At 42.2% G+C, this 26,258-nt stretch overlaps 1 protein-coding gene across 6 annotated transcripts in view; it reads right to left on the reverse strand.

Moving 5' to 3' along the window:
• Positions 1-25,385, reverse strand: part of aclyb (ATP citrate lyase b) — a 61,474-nt gene extending 36,089 nt beyond the window's left edge. For 4 of the 6 annotated variants that reach the window (XM_060939307.1, XM_060939306.1, XM_060939305.1 and 1 more), the window contains exons 1-11: positions 25,202-25,361; positions 16,264-16,430; positions 16,061-16,183; positions 12,658-12,720; positions 12,380-12,570; positions 12,141-12,220; positions 11,702-11,832; positions 9,906-10,024; positions 6,051-6,187; positions 5,832-5,893; positions 5,608-5,725 (exon numbers count right to left, since the gene is read on the reverse strand). In XM_060939307.1, the coding sequence (XP_060795290.1) occupies positions 5,608-5,725; positions 5,832-5,893; positions 6,051-6,187; positions 9,906-10,024; positions 11,702-11,832; positions 12,141-12,220; positions 12,380-12,570; positions 12,658-12,720; positions 16,061-16,183; positions 16,264-16,422 (1,183 nt within the window). In that variant the 5' untranslated portion in view covers positions 16,423-16,430; positions 25,202-25,361. Of the gene's footprint in view, positions 1-5,607; positions 5,726-5,831; positions 5,894-6,050; positions 6,188-9,905; positions 10,025-11,701; positions 11,833-12,140; positions 12,221-12,379; positions 12,571-12,657; positions 12,721-16,060; positions 16,184-16,263; positions 16,431-25,201 lie in introns of all 6 variants that reach the window. The other 2 variants (XM_060939303.1, XM_060939304.1) reach the window with 2 other exon arrangements.
• Between the last annotated feature and the right edge of the window lie 873 nt (positions 25,386-26,258).

The raw sequence follows: 26,258 nt of genomic DNA on the forward strand, positions 1-26,258 counted from the left end.
ATAAGGGGGTCACACCAGATACTGAAAGCAAAGGTTCACATACTTTTGCCACTCACAGATATGTAATATTGGATCATTTTCCTCAATAAATAAACGAACAAGTATAATATTTTTGTCTCATTTGTTTAACTGGGTCCTCTTTATCTACTTTTAGGACTTGTGTGAAAATCTGATCTTGTTTTAGGTCATATTTATGCAGAAATCTAGAAAATTCTAAAGGGTTCACACACTTTCAAGCACCACTGTATATAAAAATAAATTTTATATAATTATATATATATATATATATATATATATATATATATATATATATATACACACATATATACATACATACATACACACACACACACAGGAGATCAAAATTAGAGAACAACTTATAAAAACTTGAATAATTTTGAAATAATACCATCTTCACTGCTCAACAGTTAAATGACATTTTATTGTGTCCATATCATGGTTCAACAACATTTTTTTCACAAAATGACTAAAGGCATTTCACAAAAAAAAATATTTTTCAGAAAACGCACTGATCAAAATTAGAGAACAACAATCTGGAACAAAAATCTGAAGGTTACAACAGTCAGCAATTAGTAAGAAGTGTACAGGCCTCTGCTGTGAATGACTTCAGCACATCTGCGGCCACAGGATAGCACTAGTCTCTCACACTGCTCTGGTGTGATTTTGGTCCATTCTTCTTCCAGCCTCCTCCACAGTTCGGTGATTGTAGAGGGTTTCTTGACCATAACTTTGTCACCAAGGATTTTCCAGAGGTTCTCTATTGGGTTGAGATCAGGACTCTGGGCAGGCCATGCCATTAATTCAATGTTTTCACCTTCAAGGAAATTCTTTACCCGTTTTGCTGTGTGACATGGAGCATTGTCCTGCATAAAGACTGCAGGCTGATTGGGCGATGAACGCAAGTAAGGAACCATGTGCTGTTGAAGAAGGTTCTGATACACATTTGCATTCACTCGGCCATGTAGCTGTACAAGAGGCCCAACTCCCGCAGCAGAAAACATGCCCCAAACCATGACACTTCCTCCTCCACCTTTCACTGACTTCTTTACACACTTTGGGTTTAGTCTTTCTCCAATGTGTCACCGAACATAATGCTTCCCATCAGACCCAAATAAATTAAATTTGCTTTCATCACTGAAGTGAACCCTGGACCAGTTCTCCTCTGTCCACACAACATGCTCCTCAGCAAAGCTCAGTCTAGCTTTTTGATTTTTTTTGCTAATGAGAGGTTTGGTCACTGCAGTGTGGGCCTTCAGTCCAAATGCTCTTAAACGGCGAGCCACTGTATGGCGAGACAGATCCTTACCATGTTCAGCACTGAACTGGCGAGCAATTCCACCTGCAGTATGGAAACGATTACCCATTGACATCCTTCGCAGTGACCTGTCCTCTCTTGCATTTGTCTTCCGTGGACGACCAGCCTTCTTGGGCGACTTGAATGAGTTTGTAGTTTTGTAAAGATTCAATATTCTTGAAATCACAGATTTGGAACGATCAACTTGTCTTGCTATGGCTGACAGGGTCATCCCTTTGGTTTTCATCTGGACAACCTGCTGCCGGAGGCTTTCAGTCACTTTAGAACGACCCACCATCTTGCAAAGTCAATGAAACTGGCAGTTAGAATGCCACTTAAATAGGGGTTGACTGATAATCAAGGAAATTAGCACCATGTGCTAGATTAGCACCATTAAGTGGGAGGCACCTGAAAGTGTTCTCTAATTTTGATCAGTGCATTTTTTGCAAAATGCAGGTTTTTTGTTGAAATGCGTTATCCATTTTGTGAAAAAGTGTTGTTGTAGCATGGTATAGACACAACAAAATGTCCTTAAACTGTTGAGCAGTGAAGATGGTATTATTTCAAAATTATTCAAGTTTTTATAAGTTGTTCTCTAATTTTGATCTCCAGTGTATATATGTGTGTGTGTGTGTCTATATGCTGTCAAGCGATTAATATATTTAATCGCGATTAATGTCGCGACTGTCATAGTTAACTCGCGATTAATTGCAATTTAATCGCATTTTTGTGACATTAAAAAAAAAAAAAAATTGCAATTCTCTTATCAGCATAAAAGAGAACAGACTTGCTTTGTACCAATGTTTTTTTTTTTATTGCAAAGCATAACACGTCTTGACACAGCCACTGCAAAGTGAAACCTAAGTCCAGCACCGGCGCGGGGCTAGCAAGAGAACCAAGAGTGAAGTGATCTATTGCTTGAGTTAGTCTACAACTCTAATCAGAGAGACAGGTTACACAGTGACGGTAGGCTTGACATGCTTGATAATGTAAAGTACACTATTATATTAACTTTAAGTTGTTCGTTGATAAATATTGCATTGAATCTGATCTTTACTGTTTCAGCTCACTTAACACATTTTGTACTTTTACACTTTCTGCCTGTTGATGCGTCGCGCTGTCCAATCAGAGGTGGCCAAATTTGCATATTACAGGAAGGATTTCTGGGATAGCATTGAGTTTACAGTTCAGAGGGATCTGGCTTCTTTAGACGCTGCCTTCTTAAAACTGAATAAATATTTAAAAAGAGCCAAATGAGCCAGTCTTTTGAACGGCTCTTTTCAAAGAACGGATCACAAAGATGCGGATCCCATCAAAGAGCCATAAATCCCATCTCTACTAGCGCACCCTGCCCACGCTGGTTCTTTGGGGGGAGGGCAGAGGACTCTGGCTGTGCGGGGTGTGGCATTACAGTCTAGCTGCTATCGGTTTTCTAAGCGAAGTCCCTGTTCCAAGTTCATGGCAGTTTCAAAAGCTTATGAAAAACCTACATCATGTCACAGAGCGTTAATCTTGCGATAAAAAAAAAAAAAAATGATCGTCGTTAAAATTGAGTCAAGTTAACGCGTTAATAACGCGACATTTTTGACAGCACTATACACACACACACACAAACTAGTTCATCTGTATTCAAGATTTCACCATATTCTTCAATAGCATTAGAGAATCTGGAGAAACTTGTCACCTTAGCTTAGTCAAAGTGCACATCAGACTTAAAATTATTATATCATCCATATGTGGATTTCAATCGGACTACTTTGTTTGCAAATATTTCTGAAATTTGATAAAATGACTGAGGTATGGTTTCATATTTCAAGTTTCCAAATGGTATTGATTACCCTTTATTTTCACTGTTAAAAGTTACCAGAGGCCACCATTTCTCAGTGCATTTCATAAAATTTTCCATGCCCAAAGGGGGGGCGCACCCCCCTTTGAAACCCCCCCTGCACGCTTTGCGTGCATTATGTCTGCCGCTGGCAGACATTTTACCATTTTGCACCCTGCTGTAAATTATTTGTACCCTGCCATTCTCCCAAACTTTGAAGCCTCTGCTCACAGCAGTGGAAGAAAAAGAAATTGTTGGGAAATGTATTTTTAAAAAAAAAAAAAAAACAAAACACATATATATATATATATATATATACACATACATATACACACACACACACACACACACCCCAACTGCGATGACACAGACATGATGATATTGAAAAATGTTATTGATGGAATATCCAAACCATTCTCTCTTACACACACACAGCAAAAAAAAAAAAGTCATTCCTCTGTACAAATCTGGGAGCAAACACCACTTCACAAACTACAGACCTGTCTCACTACTTCTGCAATTCTCCAAAATTCTCAAAACTTTTCAATAACCGATTGGATAAATTCACTGACAAACTACTTGGTGACAGTCAATATGGATTTAGAGCATATAGATCAACATCACTGGCTTTAATAGAATTAGTTGAAATCAATTCCATAGAGCAGGAAAAAAAAAAAACAAAAAAAAAACACGCAGTTGGAATATTCATTGATTTAAAGAAAGCATTTAATACAATAAATCATGACATTAATAAAAAAAAACTGGAACGATATGGTATCAGGGTAGTTTTAAACTGGGTTAAAAGCTACTTAAGTAACAGAAGACAGTTTGTGAAGCTGGGAGATTGTTCCTCCTCACGTTTGGACATAACTTGTGGTGTTCCACAGGGGTCAATGTTAGGACCAAAGTTGTTTTTTTTATACTTATATATAAATAAAACGACATATGTAGTGTATCTAAAGTAATGAAGCTGGTCTTGTTTACTGACGATACAAATATCCTCTTTTCTGGTGATAATTTAATGGAACTATTGCAGGAGATCACAACAGAAATAAGTAAATTAATAATATGGTTCAACAGTAACAAATTATCATTAAACTTGAACAAATCCAAAGTAATATTATTTGGTAACAAAAACACAAATATTCAAATAGATGGGGTTATTATAGAAAGAGTTAAGAAAATCAAATTTCTTGGAACAACTATTGATAAACTCAGCTGGAAACCACATTTTAAAATCATACAATCCAAAGTATCAATTAGTATTGCAATATTAAACAAAGTCAAACAGTTTCTAGCTCACAATTCACTCCAGATTCTTTACTGTTCCCTGGTTTCACCTTATTTAAGTTACTGTGCAGAGGTATGGGGCAATAATTACAAAAATACAATACATTCAATTCTCAAGAGCTATAAGGATTATACACAAGGCTGGTTATCGGGATCATACAAATACATTATTCTTACAGTCAGAAATACCGAAATTTGCAGATCTGGTGGACTAATCAAACGGCACAAATATTACTCAAAGCAAAACAATAAATCAACTACCACATAATATTCAAAAACTGTTCACTGAAAGAGAAGGGAGTTATAATTTAAGGGGTTCGTTTAAATTTAAAAATTATAGGGTGCGCACAACCAAGAGAAGTTTTTGTATCTGTTTCTGGGGTGAAGTGGTGGAACAGTTTAAATGAGGAGCTCAAGGGCTGTCCAGGCATGAAGCGGTTTAAAAAGAGGTACAAAAATTAGATTTTTCACAAGGTATAAGGATGAAGGGGATTAATCATAACTGGCTGTTTACGGTGTATTTTTTTTATTTTCTTCTTTGAGTCATCGTCTATTTGTTTTTTTTTTATCTTGTTCTTCTCCATTATGAGCGTGGTATTAGTAGTAAACTTGTGTAGACACATGGATATACATATAATTAATTATATGATATAGTCATAGAGAATTGATATCTGAATAGTTGAAGTAATAAGTAATATACAGTGTGTGTATATAAATAAAAAAAAAGGAAGCTAGATAATCAATTTAAATTGACTAAAGAAGAGGGGTGGGATTAAATAAGTTTTTACTTCAGCCCACTCCTTTTCAGACATGCAAACTCAAAACTGCTTAGTGCGTCCTTGTTTGTATTTTTGTTTTGATATATTACCTGTATTATTTATGGTTTATTTTCTAATTTAGTGGCTTTTTACGTGTTCTTGTTGCGAATGCTGTTTTGCTTTTCTTGTTTTCTGCTTATGTATTCATTGTTTACATGTTCGAAATAAACCATCATCAAATCAAATATGAGCTTTTATTGACATAAGAAAAATGCTATCAAAGTCTTTAGGTCTTCTTAAGAAGAAGATACCCAAACAATACAACTGTTATATATGTAATTAAGAGATTAAACAATATGGGGAGTGTATGTCAAGGGAAATGTGATTGTGTAGCACACTCAGATCTATCCTCCACTTACCGACTTCTCCCATCACTCGGAGACCTTCTTGGTAATTCGGTCCTCCTCGACGCACAAAAATAGTGACCTCGTGCTCCTTCAGAGGACCTTGATAATCCTTAATGGCTCTCACTATGCCCTAAAAATAAAAAACAAAACCATGATGGTCAATTACGTGCAAAGAAAGCCACTTTTTTTTTTTGATAAAAGCATACAGACATCTTGACAAAGTGAGGAAGACTTACTTTAAAAGTAGCTGCTACATTTGTAAAGTTAGCGATGCTTCCTCCAATGATCAGAACTTTACCTGTCAGAGAATCATAGAAACAACCATAATGAATGGAGAATTTATAGAACACCTACAAGGCCATTTTGTGTTGCCATTCCTCTATCCTACCCAATTGTGCACATTTCATAAGTATCGCAGTAGAGCATGCAACTATACCGCACGCGCGCGCACACACCATCAGGGTGTTTTTCGCGGGTCATGAGTGAGAGGATGGTCTTGGCATAGTCATACGTCTGCTGTTCACTCGGAGCGCCAGAATACTCGCCATAATTCGCCAGCTCGTCTACTCCACCCAGATCACAGATAGTGTCACTGGGAACACACAGATTAAACACCAATGTTGAGGAGATGGATTTAATATAGTGAGTTGTTTTGTAGACACTACACACACACACACACACTTTTCCCCCCAATTCTAGAAAAATGTTACATACAGCAATTAATAAGAGTGTGCATTTTTGTAAAATCTTAGTGTATTACTGATTATACTTGCCACTAAAATTATGTGCAAAGTGTGTGTTAAATCTAAGTCATACACAAAGACTGTTTTGAGTTAAAAATATTCTCAGGAATGCAATGACACTGCATCAGCGCACCTTTCAATCAAAGACGAAGCAAGAGCAGCAGAGGGGAAGAGGGTGGGGCTTCCAGGGAGTCAGTAAATACCGCATTCATATTTAAATTTTATTGGGGTATAAAGATGACACCAAAAAACCCCTATGGAGAAAAAATCCAGGACCGTGACGTCGCCCGGTAGGACGCAGCCGGGGCCCCACCCTGGAGCCAGGCCCGGGGTTGGGGCTCGTATGCGAGCGCTTGGTGGTCGGGCCTTTGCCCATGGGGCCCGGCCGGGCTCAGCCCGAAGAGGCGACGTGGGCCCGACCTCCTGTGGGTTCACCACCCACAGAGGTAGCAGTAGGGGTTTGGTGCAGTGTGGATTGGGTGGCAGTCGAAGGCAGGGGCCTCGACGACCTGACCCCCGGACACAGCGGCTGGCTGTTGGGACATGGAATGTCACTTCGCTGGGGGGGAAGGAGCCTGAGCTTGTGCGGGAGGTTGAGAGGTACCGGCTAGAGATAGTCAGGCTCACTTCCACGCACAGCTTGGGCTCTGGAACCCAGCTCCTCGAGAGGGGCTGGACTTTCCACTTCTCTGGAGTCGCCCATGGTGAGCGGCGGCGGGCTGGTGTGGGCTTCCTTATAGCTCCCCAGCTCAGCCGCCATGTGTTGGAGTTTACCCCAGTGAACGAGAGGGTCGCCTCTCTGTGCCTTCGGATTGGGGAGAGGGCTCTTGCTGTTGTTTGTGCCTACGGGCCAAATAGCAGTATAGAGTATCCGGCCTTCTTGGAGTCCCTGGGAGAGGTACTGAGGGGTGCTCAGACTGGGGACTCCATTGTGCTACTGGGGGACTTCAATGCTCACGTGGGCGATGACAGTGACACCTGGAGGGGCGTGGTTGGGAGGAACGGCCTCCCCGATCTGAACCCGAGTGGTGTTTTGTTATTGGACTTCTGTGCTAGTCACAGTTTGTCCATAACGAACACCATGTTCGAGCATAGGGGTGTCCATAAGTGCACGTGGCACCAGGACACCTTAGGTCGGAGGTCGATGATCGACTTTGTAGTCGTGTCATCTGATCTCCGACCCTATGTCTTGGACACTCGGGTGAAGAGAGGGGCTGAGTTGTCAACTGATCACCACCTGGTGGTGAGTTGGATCCGCTGGCGGAGGAGGAAGCTGGACAGACCTGGCAGGCCCAAACGTATGGTGAGGGTCTGCTGGGAACGTCTGGCCGAGCACTCTGTTGGGGAGGTCTTTAACTCCCACCTCCGGGAGAGCTTTTCCCAGCTTCCGAGGGAGGCGGGGGACATTGAGTCTGAGTGGACCATGTTCTCTACCTCCATTGTGGACGCAGCTGTTCGGAGCTGTGGCCGCAAGGTCTCCGGTGCCTGTCGTGGCGGCAATCCCCGAACCCGGTGGTGGACACCGGAAGTAAGGGATGCCGTCAAGCTGAAGAAGGAGTCCTATCGGGCCATGTTGACCTCCGGGACTCCTGAGGCAGCCGACGGGTATCGGCAGGCCAGGCGTGCTGCAGCTCGGGCAGTTGCGGAGGCAAAAACTCGGAACTGGGAGGAGTTCGGGGAGGCCATGGAGAAGGACTATCGGTCGGCCTCGAAGAAATTCTGGCAAACCGTCCGGCGCCTCAGGAGGGGGAAGCAGTACTCTGCCAACACTGTTTACAGTGCGGGTGGGGAGCTGTTGACCTCGACTGGGGACATTGTCGGGCGGTGGAAGGAATACTTTGAGGATCTCCTCAATCCCACCGTCATGTCTTCCACTGAGGAGACTGAGGCTGATGACTCAGAGGTGGACTCGTCCATTACCCAAGCCGAAGTCACTGAGGTGGTTTGCAAGCTCCTCGGTGGCAAGGCACCGGGGGTGGATGAGATCCGCCCTGAGTATCTCAAGTCTCTGGATGTTGTGGGGCTGTCTTGGTTGACACGCCTCTGCAACATCGCGTGGCGGTCGGGGACAGTGCCTCTGGAGTGGCAGACTGGGGTGGTGGTCCCTCTTTTTAAGAAAGGGGACCGGAGAGTGTGCTCCAATTATAGGGGAATCACACTTCTCAGCCTCCCAGGGAAAGTTTACTCCAGGGTACTGGAGAGGAGAATTCGACCGATAGTCGAACCTCGGATCCAGGAGGAACAATGCGGTTTTCGTCCTGGTCGCGGAACACTGGACCAGCTCTATACCCTTCATAGGGTGCTCGAGGGTTCATGGGAGTTTGCCCAACCAGTCCACATGTGCTTTGTGGATCTGGAGAAGGCATTCGACCGTGTCCCCCGTGGTATTCTGTGGGGGGTGCTTCGGGAGTATGGGGTTCGGGGCTCTTTGCTAAGGGCTGTCCGGTCCCTGTACGAACGGAGCAGGAGTCTGGTTCGCATTGCCGGCAGTAAGTCAGACCTGTTCCCAGTGCATGTTGGACTCCGTCAGGGCTGCCCTTTGTCACCGGTTCTGTTCATAATTTTTATGGACAGAATTTCTAGGCGCAGCCAGGGGCCGGAAGGAATCCTGTTTGGGAACCACAGGATTTCATCTCTGCTTTTTGCGGATGATGTTGTCCTGTTGGCTTCTTCAAACCAGGACCTTCAGCATGCACTGGGGCGGTTTGCAGTCGAGTGTGAAGCGGCTGGGATGAGAATCAGCACCTCCAAGTCCGAGGCCATGGTTCTCGACCGGAAAAGGGTGGCTTGCCCTCTCCAGGTTGGTGGAGAAGTCCTGCCTCAAGTGGAGGAGTTTAAGTATCTCGGGATCTTGTTCACGAGTGAGGGAAGGATGGAGCGTGAGATCGACAGGCGGATCGGTGCAGCCTCCGCAGTGATGCGGTCGCTTTACCGGTCCGTCGTGGTGAAGAAGGAGCTGAGCCAAAAGGCGAAGCTCTCAATTTACCGGTCGATCTACGTTCCGACTCTCACCTATGGTCATGAGCTTTGGGTAATGACAGAAAGAACAAGATCGCGGATACAAGCGGCTGAAATGAGTTTCCTTCGCAGGGTGGCTGGGCGCTCCCTTAGAGATAGGGTGAGAAGCACAGTCACTCGGGAGGAGCTCGGAGTAGAGCCGCTGCTCCTCCACATCGAGAGGAACCAGCTGAGGTGGCTCGGGCATCTTTTTCGGATGCCTCCTGGACGCCTCCCTGGGGAGGTGTTCCAGGCATGTCCCCCCGGGAGGAGGCCCCGGGGAAGACCCAGGACACGCTGGAGGGACTATGTCTCTCGGCTGGCCTGGGAACGCCTCGGTGTTCTTCCCGAGGAGCTGGCCGAGGTGTCTGGGGAAAGGGAAGTTTGGGCTTCCATGCTTAGACTGCTGCCTCCGCGACCCGGTCCTGGATAAGCGGAAGAAGACGAGACGAGACGAGATAAAGATGACATACTTGTCAGTATACAAAATGTATGAAGTTAATAATTTTACTTTAACATGAGAGAGGTCGCTGAGTAAATGTGTTCATCACCACCTTTAACTGCTCCTACCTATAGACGACAGAGGCTCCTCCTCCTGCCACCATGGTCCAGATGCGTCCTCTGGGGTTCAGCAGGGTGAGTTTGAGACTTGCACCACTTTTAGCATCCAGATCTGCTATGTAGGCTTCCTACACACAAAGTGGAGTTGTGTTGCTCCGTGTTCTACAAGTACTGGTCATACAAACCCAAAATTTAAAAAAAAAAAAAAAAAAAACCTACATCCAGGGCTCGACGTTAACGGTTGTCCGCTTGTCCGGGACAAGTGATACTTAATGTCAGACAAGTTCATCATCTCAGTTACTTGCCCGATTGGACAAGTGCCAAAATACGCCGATATTCGGGTTACATATCAAATTTATCAGTTTATTCACATGATTTCCGAAGCATCTCACTCGACATATTGTTTTGATGAATCGCCGGATGTTTCTATTTGGAAAGAGCGATGTGCGCATGCGCAATATTCCACTTGCCAAACTGGCCAATACCGCTTCGTGCATTTGAGCTGAAAAGTAAACGGTTGTTTATGATTGGTTTTAATCGTGTCATACACGTGGACTTGTTGACATTTCTGTTGGCGGGATCATTATTCAACTGTATATTTACGTTATGTGGTCATTTCCAAAGCTTTGAATTGTTGTTGATGGTGTTCATTATATAGCCGAACGTGTGTGGCGGGGTGTGCTGGTATTGGAATGTGCGCCTGTATGCGTGTGGATTGACAGGGAGTGAGGTAGGAGTGGGGAAAGTTATCTATGAAATACCAAGCTGTCAAATGGCTGCTAATTAGATTACCAGCTATATTAATTAACTAATTAGTAATGGGAGTTTAGGGATTTGAAACATAGGGCTCTATAATTTAGATACAATTATGGATTATTTGAAATTATCTTTTTTTTGACCATGAAATACCATACAGGAGCCACACCAAATAATTGGACAACAATTAATCAGTGGAGGATATATATTCAAAATTAATAATTTAAAAATGAAAATATAATTTTAACTTTCTGGTTTTCAATTTCTCATAAATAAATTAATGATTGATGGAGTCCAATTGATGGAGCAGAACTCAAGGGTTGATAGATGAAGATGAATAGAAACTTTATTTGTATCCATTCATCTGTGAGTCAGTCGAGGTGTGGAGGTTTTCATAAGATATATTATCTTGTCATTTGATACACTGAAATCTAGTTATAATAATCAGTCATTTACAGTATTAATCAATTTTGTTATCAGTTGTTTTTATTTGTAGCATTGTTATTTGTTTCTCTTGTCCAAACTAGTGATCTCATCAAGTCATAAAATTTATGATAGTTACTTTTTGTGATATTGGTTACTGAACTGCAGAGTACTGATCTGTGTGTATTATATATAAATAAAATGGTTAGTGTTTCTGGATCTCATAGTAGTTATTTTGTTCTTAAAATTATGTTCATAATTTCTACTCTATTGGAATGTATTGCTTCTGAACTTCAGCATAATAATTGGTGAATTATGGTATCAGTCTGTTTTACTATATTTTTGAACTTTTGCCTCAGTATATCAAGTATTGATTACTTTTTTTTAAAGATTTTTTTGGGGCTTTTTTCACCTTTATTGGATAGGACAGTGTAGAGACAGGAAATGAGCGGGAGAGAGAGACGAGGAGGGATCAGGAAATGACCTCGGGTCGGAATCGAACCCAGGTCCCCGGATTTATGGTATGGCGCCTTATCCACCTGAGCCACAATAGGACAACCGACAGGACAAGTGGTTTCAAAAGTTAATGTAGAGCCCTGTTACATCATTTCTTGCAAAAACATTACCTCAGGATAGGCTTCTCTGCCAAATGGAGGAGGAAACTCCACATCACCCCACTTTGGTTTGCAGATGAAATCAGCCGTGGCATCGATTTTGGCTGCCATGTCCAGAATGTACACGCCTTCCTGTGTGACAACTTTTGGGGGGAATAAATAAAAATAAATAAAAGCCACAACAAACTCACACTCATTTATGCTTTATCCCTGCTTTCAAGTGTGAATGAAACAGGAGAGGTTGTGCTGTTATAGGAAAATAAATCAGGAAAATTCTGACCAATCAGAACCAAGAACATCCACATGTTAAAACACACATTTTGATTTCAATATTCCATTATCATAAACAGTGATGAAATTATGACCATCATGATGTGGAATGTTAAAATGCCTGCAGAACCATTTATTCTGCTACTTCCTGCTGGATAACGTCGATCAAAGGAGCACGTACCAAGCGGGTTGATCTCCAGATAAGTGAAGTACAAATCCTCGTACAGGTTAAACAGTCCGATGATAAAACTGGCCAGAACTCTGAGAATAAAAATACATACATTAACAGACAAATTTATAGCACAGTGCTGTAACATCTTACACAGGGACTTGTATTAAAAACATGTGCAACAGAATAGGTGTGCATGTGTGAGAGAGAGAGAGAACAAGTGAGTGAGAGTGTGAAGGAGACACACTCACTCCTTCTTCTCATCAGGGACGTGTGTGAGCAGCTGCCCGGTAATGGCATCCTCGTCGAGTTTCTCGTCCACACCAACCATCAGATGCTGTGCTTTGGAGTCGACATCCCCAACGTCCACACCTCCTTCGTGATGGAAAAGCACGTGATCCCCCTCACGTGTGGCATAGATGCAAATGTAAAACTCCTCCTCCTGAGAAACAAATCACATTTTAAATAAGATAAATATTCAGTAGCAATACATTTTAAAAATAACGTGCACTTTTTTTTTTTTAAAAACCTGCGAGTGCGGGACAAACGGCTCAATGAGAAAATTCTTCAGGATTCCCTTCGCTTTTCCAACCTGCATGGGGAAAAACAAAGAATATTTACAACAGCTGATTAACAGGTTTTAAATAATTACACAACTCTCCAGCCGACATGACAATTCTGTTGAACAGAGTTTGAGTGGGAAAGTAAACACAGCAGCATGGCGTGATGAAGCGGAGTTACTGTTACCAACATGAAGTTTATTATTCTCCTCCAACAGCACATCGCCAAGTGTTTTATTCCTCTTATACCACAGCAATTTACCATTCACAATTACAATTTTATTAAAGAATGCATCAGTCAGACGTGAAGAGACAACATGCGAACTGAAGGTCTTTCATGATTAATGATGAAAGCAAACTGTGCTCTGTGAAAACATCAGGAGGTGGAGCTACAGTGTTAAAGGACATGAAACATAAATGCACGCTATATCAGTTTCTTTCCATTAAAAATATGAATTAATTGCATCAACAAATACAAAATCATCTATTAAATTCAGCAAAATCGTTATATTCGTGATGATTATGTGGCATTTCTGCTCAAGCTCCGATATGCATATTTTACAACCGGAAGAGCCGCTGTCAGGTGATCATACATCACAAAAACTTTCGGGCACAGCACAAGCGGGTAGATGAATGGAGAAGTGAATGACAAGAAAATTGTTTTTATAGTCTTTAACGTACATTGAACATCATGGTGTATTGTGCTGCTTATGGTTGCAATAATTCCAATGGGAAATGCCCTGGAGTAAGTTTTTTTGCATTCCCCAAGGACCCGAAGCTGAGGAAAGTGTGGGCTCACTACTGCCATAGAAAAAAAACTTTGCACCTACTGTTTCCCACAAACTGTGTTCGGACCATTTCACTGAGGATTCTTTCAACATTAATACTCAGGTACTGAGCGATATTAATTGCCAAGCCAAATTTAAGAGGCCGTATAGCCGGGTTCATGGAGGCAGTGATAGCGCCATAATATACAGGGCCTAACATTCCTACAACTGTAGAGACAGTCAAGAAATCCTGTAACATTAATGGACATTTAAATAGGAACAGTCCACCGTACTTCCATAATGAAATATGCTCTTATCTGAATTGAGACGAGCTGCTCCGTACCTCTCCGAGCTTTGTGTGACCTCCCAGTCAGTCAGACGCGCTGTCACGCCTGTTAGCAATGTAGCTAGGCTCAGCATGGCCAATGGTATTTTTGGGGGCTGTAGTTAGATGCGACCAAACTCTTCCGCGTTTTTCCTGTTTACATAGGTTTATATGACCAGTGATATGAAACAAGTTCAGTTACACAAATTGAAACGTAGCGATTTTCTATGCTATGGAAAGTCCGCACTATAATGACAGGCGTAGTAACACCTTCTGCACGCTTCGACAGCCCATTGATACCTTCACTCGGAGTTGTACCATTATTTTTTAGACAGGGCGGACGGACCAGGGCATTCGCCCGCCTGGCCGTGCCCAACGAGGAGCGCTCTCGGCCGGCTTGGAAAGCGGATGGCAGCCCCTCCTGGAAGTGTGGTTTTACCATGGGCCTCATGCGGAAAAATGCCGAGGTGCATTCGCTAAGCGACTGAAAGCCGAGGTAAGGATTAGTATTATAATTTTGGGTGTATCAATTATTGATTATCATAATTCTGACTCGTTTCGCCATTTTGAATGTTTTCATCTTGGACTCTGGAAGCATTGTATCTCAATCTCGAAAAATATCAGCAAAAAAAAAAAAAAAAAAAAAAAAAAAAAAAAAAACTAGCTTGCAACGGACTTTAGCTAGATCTATAATGAACTTTTAATGTATGATACAAAAATAATACTTCTTTCAACAGATCATTAGCCTTTGAGCAGAATTGTTTTTAACTTACCAGGAAGTGTTATCGAGCCGACTGCTTTCAGTTTCATGGGGATTGAATGAACTCTCACTCTCAGAATCATCTGACCCGTCAGAGTAAAGACAAGATCTATGTTCATGTGAATTTCCAGCTATCGGTTCGAATTGATAGGGTCTAACTTCACATCTCTGTTAAACATCGGGAATGTGACTGTCGATGGTGTCCATTTCGGTAACCTGTTTACATTAGATCCCCAAGCGCTGGCTCCTTGGAAAGTTTTTGTGACGTCACGGGTCACGTGACCACCTAGCTAATTAACGAATCATTGTTTTACGCTGATGTATAAAAAAGTTGAATGTGATGATTTTCACATTTTTGACACCCTGCAGTGATTTAGATGGCATTTCTTATGTCCTTTATACATAATTATACCCAGAAAAAAATTCATGTCCCATGTCCTTTAACATAAAGCTGAAAGAAAATGCAATGTTACAGCTTTACCTCAAACACTGGAGACTCCTTCCAGAAAGATTTTTTGAAATTTCATAAGCAGCAGAGCAGAGGGTGATGTACACCAAAATTCAGAAACCTGGATCAGTAACGAATGATTAAGAAAAACTCCCTTAGATGGCATGAGGTGGAAACCACAATCTGTTAGAGCAGGAAGTAAACCTGGATGTGCAGGGTTTAAAAAAAAAAAAAAACCTTTACATTGCACAGGGTCCAGTGAAGATCACTAGTAAGCAACTAAATAAAATAGAAACAGCTGAGCAGAATCAGAAGGCTGATATTAATGCTGATAAAGTAGGCTGTATTTTTTTTTTTTTACACTTTAAAAGGCAGCCCCAGGATCATGTTTGTACTATGAATATTTTTTGTTTTATATGATTATACTCATTTAAAAAAAAAAAAAGTTTTCGCGTTACTGCAACAGCGGGGGGCGTGGTCAAGCGCTGGTTTATGATTGGAGGGCAAGGCCAGGGAAGGTGAGTGGCAAAAAACACACACAGCATCAGTTAAACACGGGTGTAATCATTTTGCCACTCACCTTCCCTGGCCTCACCCTCAATTTACAAACTGGCGCTCAACCACACCCCCGCTGCCACAGTTACATTTACGATTATTTAACACTTCAGTTTTATAACAATAGATCTAAACTAAGGCACAAATGAATGGATCATTGTTCATTTTTCTAGAAGTTTAATGAGCAAGATGTACAGGATTATGGACGCAGCGAGTTGTGTTTATTCGAGGTTGTGTGACTGCAGGAGAACTGGATTCTCTGTAACTGAAGGACGAACACAATGCTCCTTGGTGACAACACTTAAACCTTAAACTAAGCTTTACTCTGTTCTCTCACCCAGGACTGCTGTTCAACGAGTAACCAATAACTCAGACAGACATAAATATAAAGACAGATGTACAGTTTCTCAGCGCTGCCACTGATACAGCGCACTAAATATCCTAATATCTCTCAGAACCGATCATCAGCATATACCTACTGATAAATTCAGATCCCTCCTATCCACATAGGACTTACTGTGATTTCTTTCATCATGCGCAACTTCAGCCAATCACGAACGCCTTGGAGGTTGAGGTCGACGCCCACAAGTCCCAGCTTTCCCCTGCGCTTGATCAACTGATCAGGCTTCACAACCAATCGCTGCACAGAACAGGCTTGTGAGCATGATCATATGGTACTGCTATTTTTTTTTTTAAGAAGGGGGGGGGGGGGGGGGGCACCTGAGTGCAGAGCCATGGATAGTCCTGTGCGAGTCGCTCCCAGTCGGTCTCGGCTGTGACGGTGGCGTACAGGAAGCGGTTCTGGACAGCCGCTGTGGTGCAGATGTGTTTATAAAGGAACTCCTTCCCCGTCTGCTCTGAGATGGCTTTAGCAGACATAGCGTCACCTACACACACACGAACGCAAAGTGGTCAATCAGAGACAGAGGTGAACAGTGAACTCGAGAGAGAGAAGGTTAAACCTGTTCGTCCTGTACAACCGAATTAGTTACCCGTCCACATACAAGCAACTGGAATGGCATTGCTCACATACCTTACCTTTACAAAACCCTTTTATGCTCCTGGAAGAAGAAAACCACACGTGGTCTCTCACACACACACACACACACACACAGTGATGCTTGAAAGTTTGTGAACACTTTAGAATTTTCTATATTTCTGCATAAATATGACCTAAAGCATCAACAGATTTTCACACAAGTCCTAAAAGTAGATAAAGAGAACCCAGTTAAACAAATGAGACAAAAAAAAAATTATACTTGGTCATTTATTTATTGAGGAAAATAATCCAATATTGCATATCTGCGATTGGCAAAAGTATGTGAACCTCTAGGATTAGCAGTTAATTTGAAGGTGAAATTAGAGTCAAGTGTTTTCAATCAATGGAATGACAAATCAGGTGTGAGTGGGCACCCTGTTTTATTTAAAGAACAGGGATCTATCAAAGTCTGATCTTCACAACACATGTTTGTGGAAGTGTATCATGGCACGAACAAGGGAGATTTCTGAGGACCTCAGAAAGAGTGTTGTTGATGCTCATCAGGCTGGAAAAAGTTACAAAACCATCTCTAAAGAGTTTGGACTCCACCAATCCACAGACAGATTGTGTACAAATGGAGGAAATTCAAGACCATTGTTACCCTCCCCAGGAGTGGTCGGCCAACAAAGATCACTCTAAGAGCAAGGCGTGTCATAGTCGGCGAGGTCACAAAGGACCCCAGGGTATAGAGCTGTGGTCCAAAAAAAAAACCGATCCACGATTCGATATCGATTCACGCGAAAAAAAACACGATATCGATCCAACAACATGTGAATTGATTTCTCCCAGGTGCCTATAACACTATTTTCTCGAACGCGCAAGGGACTATTGTCTCCAACGCGCAAGGAGCACTATAAAAGCGGGTGCCGGCAAAACGAAACTTATAAAGAAAACAAGAAGATGGACGAAGCTGCCCGGTTAAAAACACCGCCGGGGATGAAGTCGGATGTGTGGAAACACTTCGGCTTCAAACGGTATGAGGACAGAGACGAACTGGACAAAACGAATGCAGTTTGCAAGTTGTGCCAAATAGAAGTAAAATATCTGGGCAATACCACCAATCTAAAGAAACCATTTATCCAGGCACCACCCCGAGACAGCTAGTGCTAAACCTGACGCGAAGCAGACGGCACTTGAAAATGCATTTGGTGTGAAATTTCCCCCACAGTCTAAGCGTGCTATGAGCCTTACAGAGGGAGTCGGGATCTTTATTTGTAAAGACCTCCGCCCCTACAGCGTAGTCGAAAATGCTGGGTTTAGGCTACTAGTAAAGAGGTTAGAGCCACGCTACGTCTTGCCCAGCCGAAAACATCTAAGCGAGACAGTAATTTCTTGACTGATGAGCTATTTTTTTTTTGTGTGTGTTCAGAAACCCAGACCTGGGTATGTTATTTAACTAGAAGAGGGCCACCAAATGTCATAGTTTGTTACACTCTGAGACTTATCAGTCAAACATAATTTCTTGACTGATGAGCTATTTTTTTTGTGGTCAGAAACCCAGACCTGGGTATGTTATTTAACTAATAGAGGGCCACCAAATGTCATAATTTTGATTTAGACTTCAAATAAAACCTGGATATGTTTCATTCCAAAATAAATAAGCTTTCTTTCAAACTTGAACTCTTGTCTCTCTGTGTGTCCCTCTTACACATACACAGATACAAGCACAAACAGACATGGAGTGTTTGTCAATAGGGTCAGTTTTTATTTAAAAGTTTTAAAGTGACAATACAGCAATATGTACATGAATCGATATCGGATCGAATCGTGGATCGAATCGGATCGTGACCTAATGAATCGAAATCGAATCGATCCAGGAAATCCGGATCGATTCCCAGCCCTACCAGGGTAACGTCTAAGGCTACATCCACACGACAACGAGATGTTATTTAAAAATATATCGTGTCCAAATGGGCAACGATCAGTAAAATATCAGGTCCATATGGCAACGCAACGCTTGCTGAAAACGATGCAATACACATGCCACACCTCTAGGGGCGCTGTAAGATGGTCCCTGCGGAGACACCAGAACAATAGAAGTAGTAAGGACGCATGCGCATAAACTATTATGCGCGAGACTTCATATTAGCCACAAAGTCAGGAAAATCTGTTTGTAAAATTACGTTACAATGACCAAATACAATGAAAAGTATTTTTCCAGTCTCACCTGTGAAAGGTAATCCCATGTGATCTCGTTTGGACGGCAAACCTGTTGGTACAGTTAAACGCAGCTAATCTTTATTCTCCGCTTTGACCTATCCAATATGGCGGCGAGGATGACGTATGATTCTACGCGGAAGGCGGCGTCTTTAATGGTCCGGAATAAATTGAATGCTACACGTTGATGGATTAATTTGCTCTTCTACGCCCTTTTTGAGGAATGTATTGTAGGACTTAAACCAACATCTGAAGAGGTGAGATCGCTCCTTTTTTTCCCCCCATTTTTGCTGGCGGGATTGACTCTGCCCTAAGGGCAGAGTCTCTCTCTCTCTCTCTCTCTCTCACTTTGCACCATTACACAATAAATATTCACAGTGAAAATATTTTGCAAGCGCGTTTCATGAACCAAGTTATAGGATTTGTTGACAACTCGCATCGAGTTCGTTACACTTCTACCCAGCGTGAAGCACTCACAGTCATGTGGTTGTGACGTCATCATAAACAAATCCGTTCTACTCATCCAGACGACTTCACAACAGCAACGTTGCCAGATCTTTCCACTCTGGAACCCGTTCTCAAAAAGATTGCGTTTTGGGCACCCAAAACGCCGGTGCCATTTGGACGCCAGGCCTAAACGATAAGCAATTGTATCGGAGTCACCTGACTCCGTTGCCGTGTGGACAGGGCCTAAGCAACTGAAGGCCTCCCTCACATAAACCAATGTTAAATGTTCATGAGTCCACCATCAGGAGAACACTGAACAATTGTATGCATGGCAGGGTTGCAAGGAGAAAGCCACTGCTCTCCCAAAAGAACATTGCTGCTTGTCTACAGTTTGCTAAAGATCACGTGAACAAGCCAGAAGGCTATTGGAAAAATGTTTTGTAGACAGATGAGACCAAAATAGAACTTTTTGGTTTAAATGAGAAGTGTTTGGAGAAAGGAAAAACACTGCATTCCAGCATAAGAACCTTAACCCATCTGTGAAACATGGTGGTGGTAGTATCATGGTTTGGGCCTGTTTTGCTGCATCTGGGCCAGGACGGCTTGACATCAGTGATGGAACAATGAATTCTGAATTATATCAGCGAATTCTAAAGGAAAATGTCAGGACATCTGTCCATGACATTGAATCTCAAGAGAAGGTGGGTCATGCAACAAGACAACGACCCTAAGCACACGTCGTTCTACCAAAGAATGGTTAAAGAAAGTTAATGTTTTGGAATGGCCAAGTCAAAGTCCTGACCTAAATCCAATCGAAATGTTGTGGAAGGACCTGAAGTGAGCAGTTCATAAGATAAGTCTGTGTCATTGTCACTTTTCCAAAGGTACAACGAAATTGAAGGTGCTGTTGACTCGTTATAGAAAAAATAAGAACAAAAAAGTATAGAAATAGATTGCACTGATAAGAAAAATATATACACAAATTGCACATTGGGGATAGGGCCAAGAATAGTTCTATTGCACATTTGAGTTTAAAGCCATGATTGCTTTGGGATAGAAAATATGTTTTTTAGGTGGTTTGTCCTGGTTTTCATTGCTCTGTAGCTCTTGCCTGATGGCAAAAGCTGGAAGAGATAATGACCGGGGTGTGAGGAAACCCACCAAAATCCCAGAGTTGAAGCTGTTCTGTATGGAGGAATGGGCTAAAATTTCTCCAAGCTGGTGTGCAGGACTGATCAACAGTTACCGGAAACGTTTAGTTGCAGTTATTGCTGCACAAGGGGGTCACACCAGATACTGAAAGCAAAGGTTCACATACTTTTGCCACTCACAGATATGTAATATTGGATAATTTTCCTCAATAAATAAAATGACCAAGTATAATATTTTTGTCTCATTTGTTTAACTGAGTTCTCTATTTTTAGGACTTGTGTGAAAATCTGATGTTTTCGGTCATATTTATACAGAAATACCGTAAAATACCAAATAATAGCCGAGTTCCAATTAACCGCCGAGTTCCCTTTAACGGCCGGGTGTACGCGTGTGTTGTGACAAATAAAGGCCGGTTCCGAATACTCGCCGGGGTCTAAAAAAAAAAAAAAAGCGTCCGAACGTTCTATCTAGAATCTTGAGGCCCAGCACTTTTCTGGTGTTTAAACGATTTTGCATTGCATAGTTTTCTACCGAAACAATATGAATGAATGAATGCAAAATTAAATTATTTCTATAATACTGTTTACAACATTTTGTTACGCAGGGGTGATAGCGTTCCGGCGCGCCGTGGCTGGGGAAAAAAAATAAATAAATCTAGTTCGCCCATTGTCCTGTGTCATTCTGAGATGCGCAGATAGACAGTAAAGGGAATTCGGAATTCCCTTTACTGTCTATCTGCGCATCTCAGAATGTCAGAATGACACGTAACTTACACGTAACTTATGTGATAATATGCCATTTCAATGTTATAATCTTGGTCTACCGTAATATTTCTTGAGGAATGCAACTCCGTAACTTTTGACAGATGTCTTAGCCAATTATGTTTGACATGGGTGTGTGGGATATCACTTACGTCATCGAATGAGGAATTCCCCTTTGGATACACCCAACGAAAGCCAGCGTGTGTGGTGACATTGAGGACTGCGGGTTTCCAAGGTTGCACTGCTGCTTCTGTTAAACGACCTAAATTGCCGAATGCATGCGTCAAAGCACACACTGAGTTTTATTAAAGACCTTATACCATTTCACTTGCCCTTACCCATTCGGATCTGGAAGTAGGGTATTAGGCAGAAAAAGAAATTTACCAGTCAAAAATAATATTTTATATAATCCTGATAAGCGCCGCAGGTGCGAAGACAAGCGCCGCAGGCGCGAAGTCCCTCTAGGGGGGTCTGGGGGCATGCCCCCCCAGAAAATTTTTGAAATTTAGACTTCATTTCCTGCATTCTAGGACATTTTCAGGGTGAAATGGCGTGTAATTTTTGATCAGAAATATTGCATATTTTTACTTTGTATTTTTTTCAGTTTCACTCCTGAATGTATCAGATGTATGTATGGTGTTTGATTTGGTAACAAAAGTGAAAAGAAAATAAACAACAATGAATTGTATATAATCTTTTGATCTAGTTACAGTATTTAATAAAAAAAAAAAAAACCCAACAGTATTCTATTTTACCATACCCCAATGAAACCCCCTTGTTAATCAATGTATCACACATACCTTTTCTGTCTTTTTGTGGAAAAACGAATCAGTTTTTGTCATATTCAATTTGGGGCGTTTGTTGGGATTCATCTTGATCCAGAAGAGTGAGTCAGCAAAAAAAAAAAATGCGGTTCTCCCGCCAAGAAAGAGGAAACTACAACGCAGGGTGTTTGGCAATTTTCGACCAATCAGAATTCGCGATTTATTCAGTCCGCATGTTACAAGATTCAGTGCGGGCCAAAATGGCGGAAACGATGAAATATTCTGATTTTTCATTTCAAGTTTTCAGTATTTTTCGTATTAAACTGTGTTTCTTACGATTTGTAAATGATGGCGGAACCACACACGGACTGGCCATCGGGAGTAGCGGGAGTTTTCCCAGTGGGCCGGTGGTTCAGTGTGGGCCAGCGGAGAAAAAAAAAAAAAACAGTTGCGCGCTGGCCTTTAATATGATAAGCAATGTTAACAGTTTCTTTAACAAACTGTTAACATTGCTTATCATATTAAAGGCCAGCGCGCAACTGTAATAAGCAATGTTAACAGTTTGTTAAAGAAACTGTTAACATTGCTTATCATATTAAAGGCCAGCGCAACTGTTTTTTTTTTTTTTTTTCCTCCGCCGGCCCACGCTGAACCACCAGCCCACCGGGAAAACTCCCGCTACTCCCGATGGCCAGTCCGTGTGTGGGCGGAACATAACTGGATTTATCGGATGACATGTGGGAGTATTCATGTGCGAAAATTTTCGGCATTATCGTCCGTTTCAGTATCCGTCTGGGTGTATACTTGCCCGTTGAAATCGGCAATCGCCCGTCAAATTTACGGGTGGACGGGTCTCTGCCTAATACCTTATCTGGAAGACACTTTACAAAAAAGGTGAGAGCGTTCTAACATGCATTTCAGTCTGCTCGCGGCCAATCTAATCCAAGGGGCCTTTTCAACAAGTAATCTGTCGTGCAAGTTGGGCAGAAGCACGCGTCAGGCAGGCAACATGTAGGCCTACAAGTCAGTAACCTATTCAACTAACTTTCATCCGAACTTTAAGTTTTCTACGGGGTCGAGCCACCATACCAACTCACTCGGGGAATAGGCTCATATCAGCCAAATAGGGAAACGTCTTGGAGAGAAACGTGAGAATGCAAGAGGACAGTATGTAGCCACTGCAGGTCACTTATTTTTCAGCACAAGAAAAAACCCTTTGGTTTGACACTTCGCACCCTAATTATGTTGCTTCAACGTCGCGCCCTCCATGCAATTTCAGATTGACAGACATCGCGAAGCGCAAAGGGTGGAGGCTGCATGGGTGAGGGTGATAGTAAGTGACCATAACTTTGCAGAGTAATTAAATCACAGTGCTGCGCACAGACAATGGTGTAGTTTCTTGATTATTTTGTAAAGCATGCACTTAACTAGTCATTAACAGGAAAAGGTGTGTGATTTATCCTTTATCCACCCTGACTGTGCCATGCGAAGATGCATTCTGCGCGTCTTCAAAATTCCCCGAAGTCGGCACCGTGCTATCTGTAATCTAACTCTAAACAAACTGCAAGTTATACTGGTTAAAAGTAGGCCTATCTGAGAATGATTTTTTCCCTGTTTTGAGGTAGATTTTGGGGAAGGTGTTTGTGAAGAAGGAATTAATTGCCTGTTCCAAATAGCCGCCTAGTCTCTAATACGCGCCGGGTCTCTTACGTGATTGAGACAAATAATAGCCCGGGCTATTATTTGGTATTTTGCGGTATAGAAAATTCTAAAGGGTTCACAAACTTTCTAGCACCACTGTGTGTGTGTGTGTGTGTGTGTGTGTGTGTAATATATATTGTACTTTGTCCAGTACTACACTGTACTAATCAAGTAAACATGACAAAAGGTGAAGGATTCAATATAAGCACCAACCGAGCCTTTAGCCAACACACAACTGTTTGCTCTGTAATAACACTACTACAGCGCGACTGAGAAAGTGGATTATTTTGAGATTATCTGTAAGAGATTCAAGTTTCACTTCAAGTGAAATACAAACAAACAAAACAGGTCAATGTGTGCAGTCCAACCAGCACAACTCGTCCTGACACTCACACTTCTCTCGTTCTGTGTGCGAGAACAATTAAACAGCTGTATTATTAATATCCACTGCAATAATGCTGCAGCAGCCCTGTCAATAACTTCTGGAGTAGGGGCATTTGGAAAAGGGGAGTAGGCAGACCCAAAGCCACCACGTTCAAAAGAAAGAAAGAAAAAAGGGGGGGGGGGGGTCCTCTCCTGGACTATACATAAAATGGTGCATTCTAAGTGATCCAGAGTGCAACATTTTATATCTCCGAATAAATAAAATGTTTTTCTTGATCTCATGATCAAGTGGCCGGCAATGGAGTGTTAAAAGGCAGCAAAATCACCGGCTGCTGGTGGTAACTGACAGCGCTGCGGCAGCGATGCTTCGGTAATGATAAATTATGGCACAATGTTTGTTTTTTCCCCTCTCTCTCTCTCTCCCTCCCCATGACACCTATGTTAGAAAACTCGACAAATCGTGTAGACAATTATTATGGACCACCAAAAGAGTCCCACTACACTATTTTACATCAGTATTTTCAAAAGCCGCAAAACTATTAACGATTGCACTTTTATGCAAAGCTGACTGTGTGTAAGTAAGTAAATAAATAAAACAAACCAAAACTGTATATGGCATAATTTCCGGCATAAAAACAGTCAAATATCGTTATATTGAAATTTGACCCCTTTGGCCTTCCAATGACGCTAAGCACAATGTTTCCATTTAATACATACAGATATCCATACACTAAATTATATACACACAAATGACACACATGCAAACATCCAACAAACTCAATACAAACATTTTACAGTTAGCTTATAGAATAACGCTTCTGTACTCATTAATTTTTTTTTCTGTCAGAAGGCGAAGCTAACTCGCTAGCTCGCGTCACTGGGAAAAAAGGCAATGAGAGCGAACATGCTAACTGCTAACAAGCTAAACTACAGTCACGTTTTTACTAAAATAAAAACACAACAAAGCGGAACTGACGTTGGTAAATAAGCTAACTGTTCTTATCTTGACAGATTATTATATCTGCCAAACATTAATTCATCTTTATCACAAAACAAAAACCTACTGCCAAAGTTAAGACATTTTGCTAAGCTAAACGGGTCGCCTCTCAAACGGCTCGCTGTTTACTATGTAGTGTACTACGCAGGGCGCAACAGACGTGCTTTCATGCTCTACATACATACATACAGAGTGCAGTTTGCGACCAGGTTCAGGCTAAATATAACATTAACTCGGCAACCTCAGCAGATCTTACCGAACAGATGAAGAGCCGCGCGGAGAAGCAAACGCCCCGAGAGCTAGTTATACTTCCGCGCTTGCTAATGCTAACACCGCTAAACAGTACACTGGCAGGCACAGATAGCACGAGCACTCACTCACTCACTGCCGGTGCAGCTCAGCTTGTATCGCCAGTCTCTCGCCTCATCCTCTCGCCACAGCCTCACTTCACTCTGATTGGCTCAAATCTGGCACCGCGTGACCCTGGACGTCACCGTATGGCGTTTTTTTTCTCCTTCCAACCGACACACCAATGTTGTATTTTTTCCTGCAAAAGCATTAAATGAACAATACACAAAAACACCATTGTTTTTAAAATAATTATAAGGATAATTTAACCCCTGTCCTTTAGTTTTACTGACCCCAATTCAAATAAAATACTTTTTGAGATATACTTGTTTTAATTTTTAAAATTTGCCCAATATTTTGATGACTCGTTCTGTACTAATCTTCTGTTTGTCCAATTAAACGCTCTCTAGAGCAAGCAAGCATATATGCCCCGCCTCCCAGGAGCTTGTCTTGAACAGTCCAAGAAGCAGCATGGCGCATCAGTGTGTTTGTGGCACAACGTAACTCAAATGTTGTGTAACTCAGTCAAGCTCTTCGGGGCGGATCCAGGAAAATAGGAAGGGGGGGCGTCAACCCAGTAAGGCCGGGGGTCCGGGGCCGCCAAAGGCCCTGGGAAGCTCTGCAGTTTTTAAATGCCTGGAGATGCATTTTGAGCTGTCAGAGACATGTTGTAAATGAAATCTCTTAAAGAAAATTACCATGTCAAAAATATGTTTTCAAAGTAGGAACTTTCAAAACCATTTTATTAGTCACTGAAAATGATATTGTCAGAGTTGCAGTAGAACATAATTACAACTGATATATGGTAATGGGCGGCACGGTGGTGTAGTGGTTAGCGCTGTTGCCTCACAGCAAGAAGGTCCAGGTTCGACCCCCGTGGCCGACGAGGGCCTTTCTGTGTGGAGTTTGCATGTTCTCCCCGTGTCCGCATGGGTTTCCTCCGGATGCTCCAGTTTCCCCCACAG

Source organism: Neoarius graeffei, chromosome 14 (assembly GCF_027579695.1).
Source record: "Neoarius graeffei isolate fNeoGra1 chromosome 14, fNeoGra1.pri, whole genome shotgun sequence".
In the NCBI taxonomy this organism is placed as follows: Eukaryota; Metazoa; Chordata; class Actinopteri; order Siluriformes; family Ariidae; genus Neoarius; species Neoarius graeffei.